The following is an 18,725-nucleotide window of genomic DNA, read 5'->3' on the forward strand; positions in this document are numbered from 1 at the left end:
TTTTTATGCCATTTTGTACATTTTTTCGATTATTTTTTTAAGATCTTGTATTTTACTTTGTCCAGCAGGGTAAAATCATACTCTTGCCTGTTGCTTGTTTTATTTGTATATTTAACATTGCTGAACTCCTGTTTCTAACCACACATTAGCAGATATACTGTGTTCTCCTAGCCACGAGACTAGTCACAGATTAGCATTTAATTACATTTTTCGTCTTTGACTATTATTTAACTGTTTCATAAAATAATTAAATTCACTACCCATAAAAGCAGCACTGGTTCCTTTACTCTAGATGGAACTGCATAACATGCATTTGCCAAAGGTGAATTTAGCTGATGATTCTTACTGTTACCTTACAAATCGACATCCTGATGTCTGGAGTTTGTTACAAAAAATGCAGGAACGTCTGAAGTGCACCCTGCCTGACAGCTGGCTTTTTTTCTCTCTTGGTGTCCTTCTTTTTGCAGTTTTAAGTTCTTCAGAGGAACTTCAGATTTAATGTCTTGAGCATATTCTGAATTTGTGAGAAAGCAGTAAGTTGTAATTCTTATCAATTGACTGTTAGGTTGAAAAACAAGAGGAAAACAAATTCCATTTGTAGCCATTTGCTAGCTTATCTGATCCTAAAAATACTGCATATCAGAACGCAGACACTTATTTTCCCCATTTGCCTGTTGCCTTTTCTGAAAGTTTGCTTTAGTCATAGATTAGAAATTGCATAAATAAAAATGAAATTAGTGTCCTAAGTGTAAGGAATGCTGCATCTGCATGAGACTCATTAAAAAGAAACATAAGAGAGAAGCTACTTACCCACTGCTACTGAAAATGCCAGAATTTGAGAAGCTTATATGTAAAATTCTTGAAGTTAGGTATGGATTTGCACTATGCAAGCTGTATGGGAAAAAGAGGCATACAGTCCAGCCCAAACAACGAAACAAAAAGGTAGGAAACCTATGGTATCAATTATGGAAGAGGTATGTATTAGGAAGTGAAATTGTCATTAAAAGTAGAAATTACTTTACTTTCTTAGTGTGCACATTTTTCCCCAGAATCCCAAGGAGTATTGATTTCTTTCAGTCAGGATCTGCTTGGCTTTGTCTCATTATTCACATGACTTTGACCTGGCACCCTTTAGAAAGTCCTTTGAACCACTTTGTTTCAGAGGAAGGTTGTAGATGTTGACTGTTATCTCCCTTGTCATTGGTGGAGCAAACATATTGGTTTTTTGTAGGATTTTTCTTCTTTTTAAAAATTTTTAAAAAGGCAAATCCTTTATTTTTTAAGGTAGGTGTACGCTTAGAACAGCGCATTCTCTTAAAACTAATGGACAAGTGTTTATTCTAAAATGAGGGAATAAGTAGAGACAAGTCTGTAGGTGGTTTAAATCACTGTAACTCCATTAACTTAAGTGAACCTGTGCTACTTCACATCAGTTACAAATCTCCATCCTTCTTTTGGGGCAAATCCTGAGTGAACACGAGTAGCAGGTTTCCTGCAGAGGAGGAAAATCCTGTAGGTGGCGATGGACCCTCAGGAATGAGGCAGCTTTGACGCTCCGGCTTTTGTCAGATTTTTCTGGCAGGTTTTCTTTCTCTTGCTCGAACTGTTTTATTTTTAATTTAATTCACCCGTTCTCTCAGCGCTAATCTAACACTAGTTGCAGAAATCTTGACAACTGGAAGAAATTTCCTATTTGAAGGTAATGCAACATTTTGGTTTTATGATGGAGACAGATGCACTTTGAGGGGTTTCTCTTAAATCATTCTACTTCTTGTGGGGCTTTTTTTTTCTTTTTTTTTTTTCCTTTTAAATAAGAAAGAGTTGGATCTTTTACAATATCTGAAATGTAAATGGATTAGTGTTGAAGTTACAGAGTAAATATATTTTTTTGAAAGGCTTTTATTTTTACTTCCCTTCAATGGCAACTAAGATGTGCTTTGACTTAGAGGTTAGTCTTAAACAAACACGAAGTTCTCAGGTTGTTCAAGGACAGCAATAAAAATAAAAATACCCTAAATCAGAATATGTCCCTTCCGTTTTTTTCAGCCTTCATTGGAAAATAAAGCTGGAGCAATGGGATAACTACAAAATCCCAGAAATCTGATTTTTTAAAAAAATCTGTACTGTTATTTATTAATAAATATTACTACTGCCACAGTAAGGGTACCAGTAGCAGCCCTAGAGTTTTGATCACTTACCCCTCCACTTAATGAGAAATATATCTATTAATATTTAATGTGACATCCACACTGCAGTCAAACTTAGCTTGGTTTCAGGTATTTCTTTTTGTTTTAAAGGCAGTACTGTGATTTTGAGAAGTGTTAACAAATATGTAAAACGTAGTGTTTTGTCCTAGTTTAATGTGCTGATTTATTTAAGCCTTAATTACTCATGTGAAGTCAGCATGTCTACTGAAAAATGTGTCATATATGAGCAAAATCCTCCACTAAAACAATCTTTATTTACTCTGCTAGCTGAAGTTCAGAACTCTCTGCTTGCTTTTTGGGAGAATTTACCGTCTTCTGTACTTTCCCTAAGCTTTCATCTTTTAATGGAACAGAGGAGCTGCAGAGCTCTGTTGAAGCCAATTGTCAACTTTCATTAGATGTACTCTATTGTTTGTTCAAATTAGAAATAACTGCATTACACTTTGACTTTGAAGGCTTGTTTGTTTTTAAATATACTAGGTATATGTGACCTTTTTGTCATTTGTGATGCACTTGGCTTGACAAATTTGAGATACCCATTTAAACAGCAGCAAAAACTATTTGTAATGCAGATACTTCACAAAAAGTACTTTTTGGAGGTCTAGAAAAGTAAAATAAAATCCTGCAGCTAATATGAAGCATACATAGATTCATATGAAGTATTTTTATCTAGCACTGTACCTCAAATATATTGCATGGAGGGAAAACCTCACTGCTCAGTAGGACTGTGGCACCCGTTATTTAGCACTCGTTATGTAGCAGTGGGTGGGAATCCAGTTAGCTGGTTATAGAACACTGTTATGCATTGTTCATGTGAGAGCACTAAAGATGTGGCCTCTGTCATGGTGGCGCAGACGTCTAATTCCATTAAAAAATTGCACTAAGCAAATTTCCTTAAAATGTTTAGAATATTAAATGGAAAATGCATAATTGATACAATATTAGCTTTTCTTTTACCGAACATCAGGAATTAGATGATGACTTGTTCTAACAGTTAAGAAAACTTCCCTAGATACTTTCATGTATACGTTTGGGAAAAATTATTTACAATGATATATTTCAATTTGCTTAATAAACTAGTCCTGTCTTCCTAATTCCCTTTCCCCTGTGCTCCTCCATGGGAGTTAAGAAACGAAGTATTTTGAAATTATTATCAGATAACTGTTTCTATGAATAAAAACCTAATCTATGCTTTAAAAAAAATAGATTTATATTCCAAAGCTGGGAAATAAACAGTGGTGGTAGAAAGGAAATATGAGATTAATAAAAATGAAGACATTTTGCAGAGCTACTCTGGATTGTTTTATTCTTTTTTTTTTTTCCTGTTTTCTGGGAAGTAGTACTTCTACATTGCGATGGTTTTCCTGCTTTCTATTTTAAAAGTTATATGAATGCTAGCAGAGATAGTGGTCCTTTAGTGCCCAATGAATACTGTCTTGCACACTGATACCTATAGTAACACATACAAAGTGACTATGAGATCAAATGCTCTGGTTAAAAAGCCTTAGGGAAGCATTATGTGTCTGAGGTCTGATCTATTGTCTGGGAGGTCGGAGAGTGTTAATGCACTCTGCAAAGATTAGACTCCCTCTCTAATTGCTCCAACACTTCCTTAAAGGATTTAAACAATCAGGAAAGGTGATGCTCCTTGTCAATTTTTGTCTTCTGACAGCCGTTGAAGTTTATCTGTCTTTCCGTGGAGACCACTAGATCACATAAACCAGGCAACCTCAAAAGCCTGAACCCTGAATTAAGACTGAGAGCAACGAATGCCATTATTTACAACTTTTTTTATTCAGCTTTTAAATACTTTAAGGGTTGGGGACCAGAACACTCTTACAGGCCATTCCATTTACATTTAGTGACGGGAACTCCTGAAGTCCCATGAAAAGTTTATCTCCCCGAGTTTGATGAAAAATCACCCCTTCAGTTCTGAAATGGATCATTTCATTGTCTGTTTTCCTTATAGCACGGCTGGTGCTTCCCCACTGTATCTCTGCAGCACCAAGTCAGTGCTTGTAACAGCCACTGCTATTGTGTGTAGCACTGCTCACTTGTTTGAAGTGCAGTGCTAAGTCTGATCTAATGTGAGGGACTCTGCAATTTACCTAAAAATTTTCCTTTCCCTCAGTAAGTCTGATAATGATTTGATATCGCTTTGTTCATAGAGCCTGCGTCATGTATAAAAAAAACAACTCAGAAATCTGTTAGAACTCATTCAGGAAAGATTTTCTGCTGTTTAACAAACATACTCATGCTGACAAGTACCTGACCCCACCACTGGTTCTATGAAGTAAAACAGATTTTTTTCCAATGGATCAGAACCACTTAAAAGAATCAGATTTCTGTGGTGCAGTCTAGCTATTTGAAATTCAGTTTGTAGCTCCAAGTAGTTCTGTCGCTGGTTTAGGAGACTAACCTATTATAATGGCTTATATTTGCAAAGAATGCTTGTTTTGCATGGAAAAGCACATTAAGAGGAAGAGATGAAAAAGGGGGAATGTTACTGAGAAAGGAGAAGCGTGGCTCAAGCTCCAGAGAATTTGAAAGATTTAGTATTTCTGCAACGAGGCCATGGTATCCTAATGTTGACAGTAGGATAATGTTATTGTAACAGGGGTGGAATTTGACCCATCTTTTTAAAACTGTCTATTCCTGTTTCACAGACTGTTGTGAGTGTGTCCAGTTTCCCTACAGCTCACAGAACACAACAGGTCCTGCTGAACAGAAAGCCATCCTGTAGTTATTTTTTCTAGTGGATCAGAAGCTTTTAAATTTGAGCTAGTGTCTGTGTTTTTGCTAGTCTTGCAGCATCTAAATGTGTTGGTGTATATAATCCATTTCACGCATATAAATGTATAAATATGACCTATATAAATATACATAGATTTTATGCCTCTTTTCTAGACTCTGAGCAGATGACTAATACAGCTGTTCAAAGGAGAAAAGGATTATTTTTTTTTTTAAAAAGCCCTCTTGGCTCTGAATCGGAAATTGAGGAGCAGAATTCATCAAGTGTATTCTGATCGTTCTCACATGGGTAGTTCCTCCTTCCTTTCCTGCATAGCATGTTCCTTTGCACTGTTGCTATATTATATGAAATGTTTCATCTGTATATAAAAATTAAAAATTCAAACAAAAATCTGGCCCACATGAAGAACAGGCCCTTTGGGCATATGGTTCATTATGCATATTCGTTTAATTACTAAAACACTTGGGATGTCTCTACTGCCCTTGCTTTCAACTTGTAAAGTTGGATCTGTTCTGCAGCACAGAATATGTTGAACAGGCATGTGTCATAAAGGACTTCAGTTTTCTCCTACTTGAAATTCTATATAATGTTCTTGGCTGAATTGTTATTCTTTACTGAATATTAGTTCAATCCACTGCATCAAACCAGCATTTCAGGATTTCTTTTCCCTTAACACCTTCTCTAACCCCCAAAAGGCAAGTTTTACAGTGGTTAATCAAAGTTGTGTTTAGTAGCGAAGTAACGTGAGACTAAGGATTTAGATTTCAGGCACATTCCCACAATGCACCTAAAGTCGCACATTGAAGCTGTATAACTTTTATTAGCTAAGAAAGGATTGCTGTGATAGTGTGACTTTAATTGATTTTCAGGGCAAACAGGTGGTGATGGTTTAGGCATCCCCTAGTCTCCTGCCATTCCTAATTTGGAGCTGCACATATAATAGCTTTATTAAAATAAACAATCTTCTGGCTTTAGCTTTACCTGAACAGCTGCTTGAAATTGCAAGAGTCTTGTGACTTTTTTTTTTTTTTTCCAAATTGTTCTGTATTTTGGAGAATAAGATGCTATAGATCTGCTAGTGGAAAATCTCCATTATAATACATAGCCATGCTGTCAATACTTAGAATTATTTGTTGCTGCCACTGTTGTTGCTAGCTTACAATAGTAACATATTTGGGGTATAATTACAGTGGGTCTCCCAGTCATCTTCCTGCATTTGTTCTGTAATGCAGCAATTTTGTCATAATGCAGATTATGGACCTGTTCAAACTGTTTAAGTGTATTGTAATCACTCTCACTGTTCTTGGTGACCAGTGTAGGTGTCACGTGTGGGGAGGGCTGGGTTTGGTATGATTTTTACTCTCCTCTTGACTGTAGGAAACGGGTTTTAAGTATATGAGGTCTTCTGGGCTCCAGCATGGGACTGTGGTGGGGAATCCCATGTACAGCTGAAGGAACGAATAATCTAAAATTTTTTTCCTGAAAGGATGCTATCTTACTGCTTTATGTGTGCTTTTGGATTTCTGGCTTTGTGATATGGTTTTAGTGGGATTTTTTTAATATTTTTTTTTTATTCCTATTTTTCCTCCTGCTCTGTTTCAGTCTGGAAACATTTCTTTAGGATTGGAGGTTTCAGAAAAGCGAGTACCAGGTAGTTTTGCAGCATTACTGTGCATAAACATCTATTTCCTATTTATGTGGATTTACTGCAACCTGATTTTTATTTTTTTTTCCATGCCGTAGCTGGAGACTTTCTGGGAAGCAGTCTTACGTGTGATCCTCCTGCCACTGAACATTGAATTAAGCCTAATAAAACATACTTGCTTTGTTAGAAAACCCCTTTTCCTTTACTCATTCAGCTCTAATATACTCTATGAACGTGAAGGAGGAAGTCATTAAAGAAGTTGAAACATATCATTTACACCTCCCATTTGCTCCCAGTTGTAACCTGCTGTTGATAACCCAAAGCAGAACACTTCCACCACATACTCTTTCCACTCACTGTACAATTACATCACCATCTGACCCTCACTGCTAATGTTTCTCACAATGTTAACAAATATGTCTCCAAAGTAAGTGGACATTTATCAGCTCAGCTAATGATAAATTTTTTATGACCCTCTTAAGGTGTTCACCTTATCCAGAATAAATAAAATTAGCCCACATTTTTGCCTCCTTTTAAATAGACAGATTTTTTTTCTGACACTTTTTGGAAGAATTATTTACTATAAGATCAGGCTTTTAACTTACATAATGCTTGTCTTCCCTGGAAATAGATTTCTGTATGAGAGTAATTCCAAAACTATGACCCTGCTGATAAACAAACCAAAACATTAGAGATAAAAATGATCATTTAATTTAGCTACAATATAAAATAACAGATTTCTTTCTTTTTTTTTGCAAGCCCCCCCCCTCCTTGTTTTAGTACCTTCCCCCACTGCCTTTGTCTATGACAGTTACCCCTTTAGAAATAAGATGCAGATTTATTCCCTTGACCCACTCCCAGAGGATTACCCCAAAAGACAGAAAACTGTTGTAATATTTTTTCCCTGTTTTTTCAATTTTAAGCTTTATTGCTTGAGGGTCTTAACTGTATTTTACTTGGCGTAGGAAATGTAAAATATGTTAGATAAAAGCATGAGGGAAAAATTAGACCAGTCAGCATGCTAGCAAACAGCTATTTCTTCAGTGTCTGCAGCCTAAAAGGATTTGAAGTCTTTTGCTCTAAAACTGTTGTATGTACATAAATATAAAACCCCAAACTTGTGCTCTTGTAGTTGGCTCTGTTTTGGTTAACCTCTTTCAAGGTTAGGGATAAAGAGGAAGTAGCAGCCACAAGAAATCTGTATGGAAGCACCATGATAGACTTGAGGTGGGACTTTTAGGCTTTGGGGTCTAAATTTGAGTCTTAAAGGACAGAGATGATACCCCCAGACATGCACTTTTTTCTGTCTGACTAATTTGACAGCTAATCTTCAAATGGCTGGAATGCAATATATTACTTTTAACTTCCATATAAACTTAACAAGTGATAGGTTCAGTGAAATGAAGTTGAACCAAGTGGCTCTTCCATAACCCCTCATTAAAGAAAGAGCTCTTAAGATCTTATTTTATATTTTCTAGGTTGGCTAATGTCATTACTGTAACCAAAATAGTCAGAATAAAGGACTTCCCTTACTTTTTAGTTGGTTTATATTTTATGTTCTTGTGGTTATCTCTTTCTGCTTCCAGGCATTGTTATGAATAAGGAATAAATTAATTTAATATATTAATGACACGAAGGTATAATAATTCAGGATCAGAATGCAGACATTTTGTGTTTGCAGTCCTAAGTGTACTATCCCAACCTTCCTTGATGAAGTTACTAATAACAGTGTCCCAGGAGGATGGTGGAGAACAGATTGCAATATTGTCAACTCTTCTGATTTCACTGTGACTTTTGCAGAATAACATGCTTTTTCTTAAAGCACCATTTCTTAGAGTTGTGTGATTGCACATGAATCACAGCTTTCATTTAAAACACAAATGGGTTTCTATTTCTTTGCAGCAGCAAAGAAAATGAGATCCCCCTGAAGAGTCTAAACCAGACAGAGATAAAAAAAGGCCCCAATGCATATTGACTTAAACAATATGAGACCTTTTGTATGTTCTTCGGGGATTTTTTTGTTAGTTGTTTTAGGTCTTATTTTGTTTGAAGTGGGGGACATTGGGTTTTTTATTTTCTTTTTGCGTGCTATAACTGGTGTTGTAATTGTGACCCTGATGAGTATTATTCCTCAGATGTAATGTAAATTGTCAAGGACAAGTTGGGTGTTTCAGATTTCTACCCACCCTTAACCTCATCCTGGGCCACTTTCTCAGCAAGCTGCAGCTGGGACAAGCAGCGATGGGACATACAGCAGCAGTACATGACTTTGCAACTGTCATTTTGCCTGTGCTGGCAACTGAGGTGGGCAAACATGGCCATCGTGATTGTGTTACCCAAAGCATCTTCTGAAAAAACAGGTAGATTTGCATGATGGCACATTATACAAACTCATCCTTTATTCCTACTTCTCATTTCTGTGCAGACATGCATGTAATACTGGCAGAGTTATTTCGGGGGACAATTTGATGTTTTGATTTGGCTTTGGGGAGTTTAGATGGATTTTTGTGTGTTTGTGTGTGTCTTTGGTTTCAGATTCCAGTTGGTTTTGCCCTTGAAACAGATAGGTAAGCTTTTTGTCTATGATACACCCTTAAAAAATTAGTAACTTGTACTGATGTTTGGAGCAATGCAGAGATAATTTGTGATGTGGCATAAATATTTAAAGACCTCTATTCCTTCAGGTCATTTTTTTATTTTGGTCATCACCATTCAGTACAGCACGTTTTGCACCACTGTTGAGATGCTCTGCATTCTTTTGCTGGTGACACAAAAAGCAAATTCAATCTAAAGTAAATAAGTTTCTTCTGACACTACTGGTTTATTTAAGTATAATCTCTCTTCCTGCCATATTCTTTATTATTGCATTGCAATGAGGGAGTAACTCTGCTCATATCTGACCCCTCCTTGAGCTCAACCTTGGTAGCTACGAAGTAGCTATAGCATCTGGCCATAGCATCGTGAGCAAGCGTCATACAGATGTGGGCAGAAGTGTATTAGTAAGAGTGATTCTGGAAAGCATCTTTGGAAGAGGGTCTGTTCTTAAAAAAAATGTCTTTGGGAGAGGGACTTCAGTGGGAAAGATGTGCCAGGGGACTGCCTCAACCTTTATTTGCCATACCCGGAGGTGGGGTGTTAGACAAATTGTTACAGGCTTCTTTTTTTAATATTCTCACTACTGCAATGCACAAACAGCCCAAGTGCGGAAGCCTCGTTACTGCACTCACATCAGTCTGAGCCCACACCATGTACCCTGATTTTTATTAATGTGAGCTCAGCACCATTGTGTTCATGCACTCATATTGCCTGTATGTGGAAGAGATACCTCTTTATATAGTTATACATACACATGCACAAATGTCCTGTTTTATGTGATTGTGTTTATTCTCTCCTCTACTCTTTTACTCTCTCTTTCGAATGACAGGAATAAGTATCTGTCAGAAATAATTTGTTGTTGACAGGCTTCTTGCCTCCAAGGGATTTGAATGCCCTTTTGGGGAGCCAGTATCTTACATTATTGGCTAATATCTTGTATTTTATTTGGGGTAGAGGGACTGAACACTTTAAAAAATGGTTAGAGAGTTTGTCTTTATTTAGCTGAAGAAATTTCTCCTCTTTATAGAGTCCATTTCTGTATACATGGCAACTTGAGACTACATAACCCAGAGATAAGTTAAAAATATGTAATTCCCCTCCCGTGTAAATGAAGGGAAGCACGTCTTTGTGTCTCAAATCACAACCAGTGTTTTAGTTTAATTCAAAACTTGGACACTCACAGCAATGTCAGCTCAGGTTTTTCCCCCCTACTTCATGAATTGCCTGGACCGTGTTTATAAATTGCAAAAAAACGTTTGACAAAGCTGTTAGTCATTTAGAGTTCAGTTAAATTGTATGTGGTTTTGAAACTTGGAGTTTCGAGTAATATTTTTCACAGGTCCACTGATGAGGCATTTCATTAGCACTGGAACCTACACTGGCTGAGAAAATAATCTTCTACAATAGGCTTCTTGCATGCATTTACTTTTATTTTTTCCATCTGATGGCATGTATCCCTCTCTCCCATCACTATTGTTTTCCAGGAATTATTCTGTCACACAACACAGCATCTTATACTTCTCCACAAAGACTTACTAGGTCAGAAAGAGTTAAATAAATTATAATTGCTGTGTAGAAAAATGACACAGAAGAGCCTATCTAATGCTATTATAGGTTTCTAAACCCCTTGAAACTGTTCTGTCCCATGACTGTGGGTTTGCTAGTGACAAATGGTTTATGGGCATACTTTAGTAGTCACCCGTCCGAAATCTGTTCTTAATAGTCAGATCCTAAATTGGAACCAGAGGGGCAGAAAAACCAGATTTGAAACGTGTTTCTAAGGGTTTGTTTTTACTTTCAGCTGAGACTGCCTTCTCTCATCTTTTGTACTGCTGTCAAAAGGGCCACTCTCATGGTTGTTCAAACTCCATGCTTTTTGACAGGAACAGTTGGACCTCTCCTCAATGATTTTCAGATGAAACAGCTTCCAAACCTCCAGAGCTTTAACTTGTAGTTATTGGGCCCTTTGAAATAGCAACTCGTTAATCAGCTGAAATCGAGTGATCCTTTCTCCAAGACTGTGATTTTGTTATTCTCTTCTAGGTAGAACTCTAATCTAAATATTAGTTTCAAGATCTCTTCCTTTTTTCCCTGTCTAGATATGTCTATCCCATTTCTATTTTTATTGCGATCATTGATTTTATAATACTGTGAATTGAATTGCTTAGTTTTGTAATACTCTCAAATTGTCATAAAAGTAACACAGAAAGCTAGCTTCCACTTGTTTGACTTTTATTTTAGAAACTGGCTACTGTCTTTTCAGCTTTTGAAACAGGGGCTTTGTTTCCGTTCCTGACTTCTATGATCCTGAGCAGGTGATCTGAAACTGTTAATGATGTCCCTTACCAGTCTATGTATTAGGCAAAAGACAGACTAGGAACTACAAAGAATCAAGAAGACATTGTTCTTGCAACAGCCATTGTATGTATCAGTAGCTGAACCACTTGTGTTTTGAGCAAAAGTATTGCTAAGAAATAATTTAGGGATGATAATGCAGGAGCTTCTCCCAGTAATAAGGTTATCACTGGGGAGAAAATAAAGACATACATGATGGTGAATCATGTGATTTGAGGAGTGCATGTCTATATCACAGGGCTGCTGATGCTGTAGTCAGTGTCATGGAGATTCACGAGAGTTGATAAAATAGGACATGGGCCTGTTTGGGAACTGTTTTGAAAGCTGATGATGTAGAACTGCTCAAAAGGCTGTTAGAATGCAGAAATATTTCTATTTGCTTTATAAACAACCTCAGAACTTTTATTATGTACTGTATGTTCACAGCAATCATTTTCTATACCTCCGAGGCTGAATAATTTCTGAATAGCTAAATCAATTTGTCTTGTGTCTGTGTTGTGTCACAGTAATAAAAGTTCCCTTTACTGCAGTGGTAGCAGCAAAGCAACTCTTCATAAGGAGATGTGGGAGCTCTATCGCAGCATCTCTGTCTGAGTTATAACTTGGCAACTGATTAACCAGTGAGCATTAGAAAAGAAGCGGCCGTATGCCTCAGCTGTCAATTGAGACTAGAGTGAGATTTAGTAATTAAATTTAAGTTTTATTGAAGGTCTGAAACTTAATAATACACAAAGTGTACTGTTGGATCTAAAATCACCAAGGTCTTGATTTTGTATCTTGCCTGAATGACCTGTGATTGCAAGGTTGTATTATACTTGCAACCAAACGGAGTGATGTTCATATAGGATGGTGACAGATGAACTAAAATAAGTTCAAGTCCTGCAATTGAATGAATGGAGAGAGATTCTTCAAGAGCTTAATTGACTCCTGTAGGGCTTGCCTAGCTGAATGCCAGTGGAGTCTTTTTGCTGCCTTGAGAAGACTTGTTTTCTAGTATTCCAGAGAGATGATGTAAATGCAACCTTCTCCAACAGGCTGAAGCAAATGTTTTGAATTAATACCTGGCAATATGAAGTTCCATGAAGGAGTTTACATAAAGATTGGCTGTATATTTATATGTATGTGTCTATTTTCATACCTGCAACAGATACCTGTATTGATATGTACAACAACAGGTCCTTGTTCTTTAGAGTGCGTTTGAGGTAAGAAAGGAGCTGGTATCACCTCCATTTTGTCTTACAAAGCAAGTAGAGATTCATCCAAGGGAGCTGGAATAGCTTCAGAGGAACTTGTTCAGGTTAGAACTTTTCATAGAAGACTTTTTAGCATGGAATATCACAGATTTTTAAGTGTTTATTAACTAAAGCCATGCAAGACTTCTGTAAGACAGATCAAGGACCTTACCTTTTTGGTTAGGATTCTTGTATATCTGTTGCCTTGCTTACAAGTGAAATATGGCTGTTGAAATCATTATCACTTCTGATTTTTTAGTATGCTGAAAAGAAGTATCAAAAAGAAGAAAAAAATCAGAACCAAATCCTCTTCTCCATTCCTATGCTGCAAATCAATAGTATGAGGATATATTGTCTGGATGTCAGCCCATTTTATACATGAACATATCTCAAAGATTGTTTTACTGGCCTACAAATGCCAAGAACGGGATGACAGTCTAATTCCTTGCATAGCAACAGCTAACATAAATTCAGGTTCACTCCAGAAAATGCAACTGCTGTTTGGGCAGGGTTATGGATACAGTCATTGTTTCTTGGTTTATGTTTGGCCCCTGGTAGATATTAACTAGCCATTTCTCTGATGTCAGAGATGTCCTTTTGTTTAAAAGTTATAACAGCTGCTGCTTTGTAGGGGTATAAATTCTAACCATGCTGAATGCAGTGTAAAGTACTTCTTTGGTACAAAGTGGTTAGACTTTCAGGTCCACAATGCAAAATACACTGCCGTAATATATCCCATTCTACAAGTGCCAGTGTTGTCCTTGTATGTCATGTCTGATGGGCCAAGGGTGAAAGAGGGGTGGGGATTTAGCTTTCTGATCACCCATAAAGTTTTTCATTCATTGCAGTTTGAGATACATTCACTGGATCTGACTTGTTTTCACCTACCTGTATTATTCTAAAAATGTGACTTGTGTTTCTCATCATTCTAGGTTCCTTTAGGGGAAGAAAAATCAGATAAATGTGTTTGTGCCTTTTCTTTAAAGGAGATTATATAAAATAGCTTGAAGTTACTACCAGCATTAGGCAATTCTTTTGGAAACACTATGTGTAGAAAAGGAAATAGGATCACAACGTGCATTTTATGGCAGTTTTGGATTTAGTTTATTAATTTTGCATTGCCAGTCACTCCAAGTTTGGAGTCCGTTCAGGTGTCATTGCTACTTGTAAGATAGTACTGCCATTTGGCTGGTATCATTTGATTTGAAAAATCCTAAATGCTTTTTAAATCTCCATCATGTTAGTTATATATTTTACTAATCTTATTTGCAGAAAAGAACTTCAAAATTTGGCTTCTGGTTTTGCTATTAGTGGATTTTGTCAGATACCACTCCAAATGCTCAAATTTGTATTGTGTCTGGGCAGAGAGATTCCAAGCAACCAGTGAAATCTGAATATGCTGTGCTGAAAAAATGACAAGGGTATGGGAATGGAGAAGGCTTACTGGATCCCTTTCTAACATAATGCATCACATGCCACCTAGAGCCTTGCCTCCAGGACGGCGATGGTCTTTTCAATGTGCTGCTATGCCAAGAACATAAGTGGATTAATGGTGAAGATGTGTTTGTTGATCATCCGCTGTGGAGTGACAAGGAAGCTGGATGGCTTCTGTTGCACTGGAGGAAGAAACCCTCCTCTAGGCTGTGAAAGACCCCCTGGTAATTAGGGTTTGATGAAGTGGAACAGGTTTACCTCTATAAGTAGATCTGTTATGCACTAGCATTAAGGACAAAGGGCTTTCAGGCTTGAGAGGGTCCCAGAGTGGGCTGAATAAAGCCTTCAGACTAACCTTATGTTCATGGCCTTGTACTTCACCAGATACAGGGGAGGAGAAGCTAACAAATGACAACCTAATGTATTCAAACAGAATAGAAAGAGAGCACGTTTTACAAGCAGGTTTTCTTTGCCAAAATAATAATATGTATGAGGTTAACAGAGATTCAAGGATGAATGTACATAGTGATAATGACTGAAAGGTTTTCTTATGTGTCTTACTTTTTAAACACTCCTATTTATTCCCTTCTGCTGCTTTAATTCTCCCAGGTATTTGTGGTCACAGTATGGAGCGTGGAACTGTACATGGTGCCCCTGGCTCTGCTGGTGCTCTTTGCATACAACTTCTCCCTTGTCACAACAGGGAAGGTCAACAACGCCCAAGACGCCCAGGCAAGTAAAATGGCAATAACATTTCTGGCAGTCCCAGCTTGATTTTCCCCTTGAGAAAAATGTTATGCATTTTAATGGAATTAATCTAGTTGTGTAGCTAAACAGCATTTTTACTTTGAAATTACAGAAAATATATCTCAATCCTTGCCGTTTACATGATTGTATTCAAGGTATAAACCATTCAGAGTAGTAGGAGATGATGATGTGAGTGTGTAGGAGGGGGAGTTCGCTTGCTAAATAACTAAGAACATTTTAAACTAAGTTGATTTGAGAAAAACTTATGAAGTGACAAATCCCAGAGCCTGTGCCCCTACCAGTGTTGCGCTTTGCATCACGCTGATGATTCATGATTCATAGAAGAGGGAAGTCAATAGAAGCTGAAAGAGAAGTCAGTTGTTTTTAAGTTTTGTCCTGTGATCTGAGCCATTAAGAAGCCCTTATTCCTCCTCCCCACCCCCCACTTTTAAATGACAAATGTTTTTTTCCCCAAAAAAATTTAGCCTCCAGTTTAACTTGATCTGGGAGAAAAACAGATTTAAATACAAAAGTAATTGCAACATGTGTGGCAAAGTGCTACTGTTGGGGTATGATGTTGGCAGCTATTTATTTACATAACAATGGTAATTACAGATAGACAGGGGAGTAAATTCATGGGTGTCCATAATATTCTGGTTTTAAATGTGTAACAAGTGCAGTAATGAAATACAGGCTAAATTATATCTGCTTTCTAAATTTTGGTAAAAGATGATTGACATTTGTAGCCATGAAGACTATCTTTACCCAAATTAATCACATGGATTTTATACAAAGAAATAATATCCCAGAATTAAAAAAGATCAATAGCTGTTTTATTAGTTTTATCAAGATAAGTTACTCCTAGTTTAGTTTTCATCTGTTCTCAAATGGAAGGATTGTTAGAACACAGGGAAAGCTGCATTATCCAGACCATGACATAGACTTGAATATGAATAGTAAAATTAGTGGTTTTCTCCAGTTTCAGCCTAGTCCAGAATAATGTAGAAGGATATTGTGTGTCTTCAATGACTATTTTATTTCATCAAGAAAATGAGAACCTCCCTTTGGGAAAATCCCAGGCAAACAGGTGTTTTTGTTTTTAATACAAAAGACAATATTAAATAATAATAACTTACTCATGAAAAATGTACACAGAGGGTACCTCCATCCCTCATCCTATGCTATGTTTCTTGCATGTTCAGGTGAAGAGAGTCTCACATAAATCAGAAAAATTGAGCAGTACATCATTTATGTGGATGCTTAAAAAAGGCTATGTCTGAAAATACAGGTTAATTGTAGTATTACTGGAGAAAGGACCATCAGGAAGCTGTACCCTTTCCTGTCACATACCCAGCAAGCAATGCGATGCCATGAAATTCAGAGTTGTATTTTCCATAAACAAACTTGCACATCTGCCTAAGTGCTTTGAGGGATTGAGATCACATGGAACAAGTAGTCAAAGTGCAGTTACTATTACCTGATTTCTTTTATATGTGTGTCTACAGTTCTTAACGTCTGTAGGTCAAAACTAGACAATTGGGTGCTATCCCTAGTCACATCTGCCCTACAGATGAGAAGAGGTTTTCTTCAAAATACCTATGCTTTTTACACAGTCATTTATTTATTTTTTTCTTCTTTGGACCTTGGCTCCATATGTAGTACCTTTGGATTTTTTGTGCTTGCATGCACATTCTGTGTATATAGAGGAATGCAAGCCACAGTCTTTGCAAAAGTGGACCTCGAAGTCTCTCTGATTTCTGTGCTATAAAATGGGAATAACAGTAACCTTGTACACATGATCCAGTTGCCGGGAGGCCAAATTTGTGAATACTGGTAAAATGGTTTATGATTTACAGTCTGGGAGCTCCTAAAGAAATGTAAACCATGATCAGTGTTAATTTAGATGCTCAGGGTATGCCAGAGAGCCAAAGAGTAAAGAGTAAATCTGAGTATCTGAGTTCTCAGTGCTTTCTGCGTCGTGGATGTAGTAGATGCAACTGATTTCAGGGGTAAGGGAATGGGGACCCAGGACCAAACCAAAACACACCCTCTCCCTCTCCAAAAAAACTGCCCCCACCAAATCCAGAACATCTTTTACTGTGATTTTTGCATGTTTGCTGTATTTAATCTTGTACTATGCAGAGCTGAATATACCTATTAAATAACCAAGAAAAACTCAAAGGACCCCATTAAAGGCTCACCTTATTAAATACCTGAATTGAAAGCCAAGTGTTCCTAATTTCAAGTGTTAGCCAAGCCTTTTGTTTTCTCCCCTGCGTTAGAGGGAGGAAATTATGCTGCATGGAAATCTGACTGTGATCTGTGAGATTGACTATGTTCATACTAATATGTTTTCTAAAGTCTAGTGCTTCAGTAATGGCCCTAAAAGGAGGGAGCAGTCATTGTAGCAGTGAGCAAGGAACAAGTTGAGTAGAGTGCATCAGCCTTCACATTTTGACTGGTTCATTTGTCAGACTAAGAACAAAGCTGTTTACAGACAGTAAAAGTTGGCAATGAATTTGAAAGCCTGTTGCCTTCAAAATACTGGACACAGCCGCTAATGCTTAATTTAGGCTTAAAATTTGTATAGGGTATTGCATGCTTTGTTCAGAATGTCACAAAAAAGAAGAAGTCCTTGAATACAAAACGTTGTTTCTGAGAGGTGAAAGCAGTGGGGTTTTTTTGATGACTTGTAATAGAAGTGGGAGAAAATTGTGTAATGAGATGTTGTGGGAGTATCATAAGCTTTTTGAACATTGCTTGTCACTGAAAAATAAGTGTGTTGTTTTGTAATATGGACATCTGCTTTTGCAGGAACTTATGGGCTTGGATGAAGATGAAGATGAGGATGAGAAGGTAAGCATATCTCACAACTGTGTTAGCTAGAGTTAGAAGGAACGTGGGAGAGCAGAAATCCACCATCTTATCTCCATATGCCTTCATTTATTATCTATATTAACAATTGTAACCAGTTTCCTGGTTACAAATCCTGGCAGATTTGAAACTATGACAAGATTGGTTTGTAGATCATTCAGCAGTGGTGCTGCCTACATGACTCCTCTGAACGTGACTTCAATCTGAGCAGTTATCAGTTTGGGCCTGAAATCATACCAGGCACCTGTTCGTGTATGTGTACTTATAGGTATGTGTATGGGTGGATGAGGTGCAAAGATGTGCACGAGTATGTAAAATCACTCATCAGATCCATTTTGAGTGCTGGATGGACATTCTGTACTAATGTCTTTGCCTAAATGATTTGACATTTCCATTTCTGTAGGACAGAACTGTGTGATTTGTGGAGGACTGGTTAGAATTTTCTCTGCATTTCTTTTAGAGCCTGGGACAAAATGGTTTTAGTTTGTTGACTGAAATGTAGAAAGAATTGGAATTGGCAAGGCCTGTTTCTTATTTTGTTGGAGCATACTTACTCGTTCTTCTCGCTATGAAAAATTTAGTGGATTTTTTTTTCAAGTTTATCAAACCACAGTGACAAATGATAAAAAGATTAGAGGGCATGACATATGAAGAAAGATTAAGAGAACTTAATGTATACAGCTTGAAAAAACATAAGTAAGTGAAGGAGGATCTGATAATCTATAAATACTTGAAAGCTAAAAGGTGAGGAATTATTTAACGAGCAACAGCATGCAAAGGAACATTAGCTGTTAGGAAGAAAATGTTCACAAAATGATGTGAAACTTTCAAATTGCATACTAAGTTAATAAGCCCCTTCTTGAATATTCTTTTAAGACTGTCAC

At 37.1% G+C, this 18,725-nt stretch overlaps 1 protein-coding gene across 3 annotated transcripts in view; it reads left to right on the forward strand.

Moving 5' to 3' along the window:
• MCTP2 (multiple C2 and transmembrane domain containing 2) overlaps positions 1-18,725 on the forward strand; it is a 106,311-nt gene that overhangs the window by 67,564 nt on the left and 20,022 nt on the right. For all 3 annotated transcript variants that reach the window (XM_069866347.1, XM_069866345.1, XM_069866346.1), the window contains 2 exons: positions 14,830-14,952; positions 17,782-17,823. In XM_069866347.1, the coding sequence (XP_069722448.1) occupies positions 14,830-14,952; positions 17,782-17,823 (165 nt within the window). The remainder of the gene's footprint in view (positions 1-14,829; positions 14,953-17,781; positions 17,824-18,725) is intronic.

Source organism: Phaenicophaeus curvirostris, chromosome 12 (assembly GCF_032191515.1).
Source record: "Phaenicophaeus curvirostris isolate KB17595 chromosome 12, BPBGC_Pcur_1.0, whole genome shotgun sequence".
NCBI lineage: Eukaryota > Metazoa > Chordata > Aves > Cuculiformes > Cuculidae > Phaenicophaeus > Phaenicophaeus curvirostris.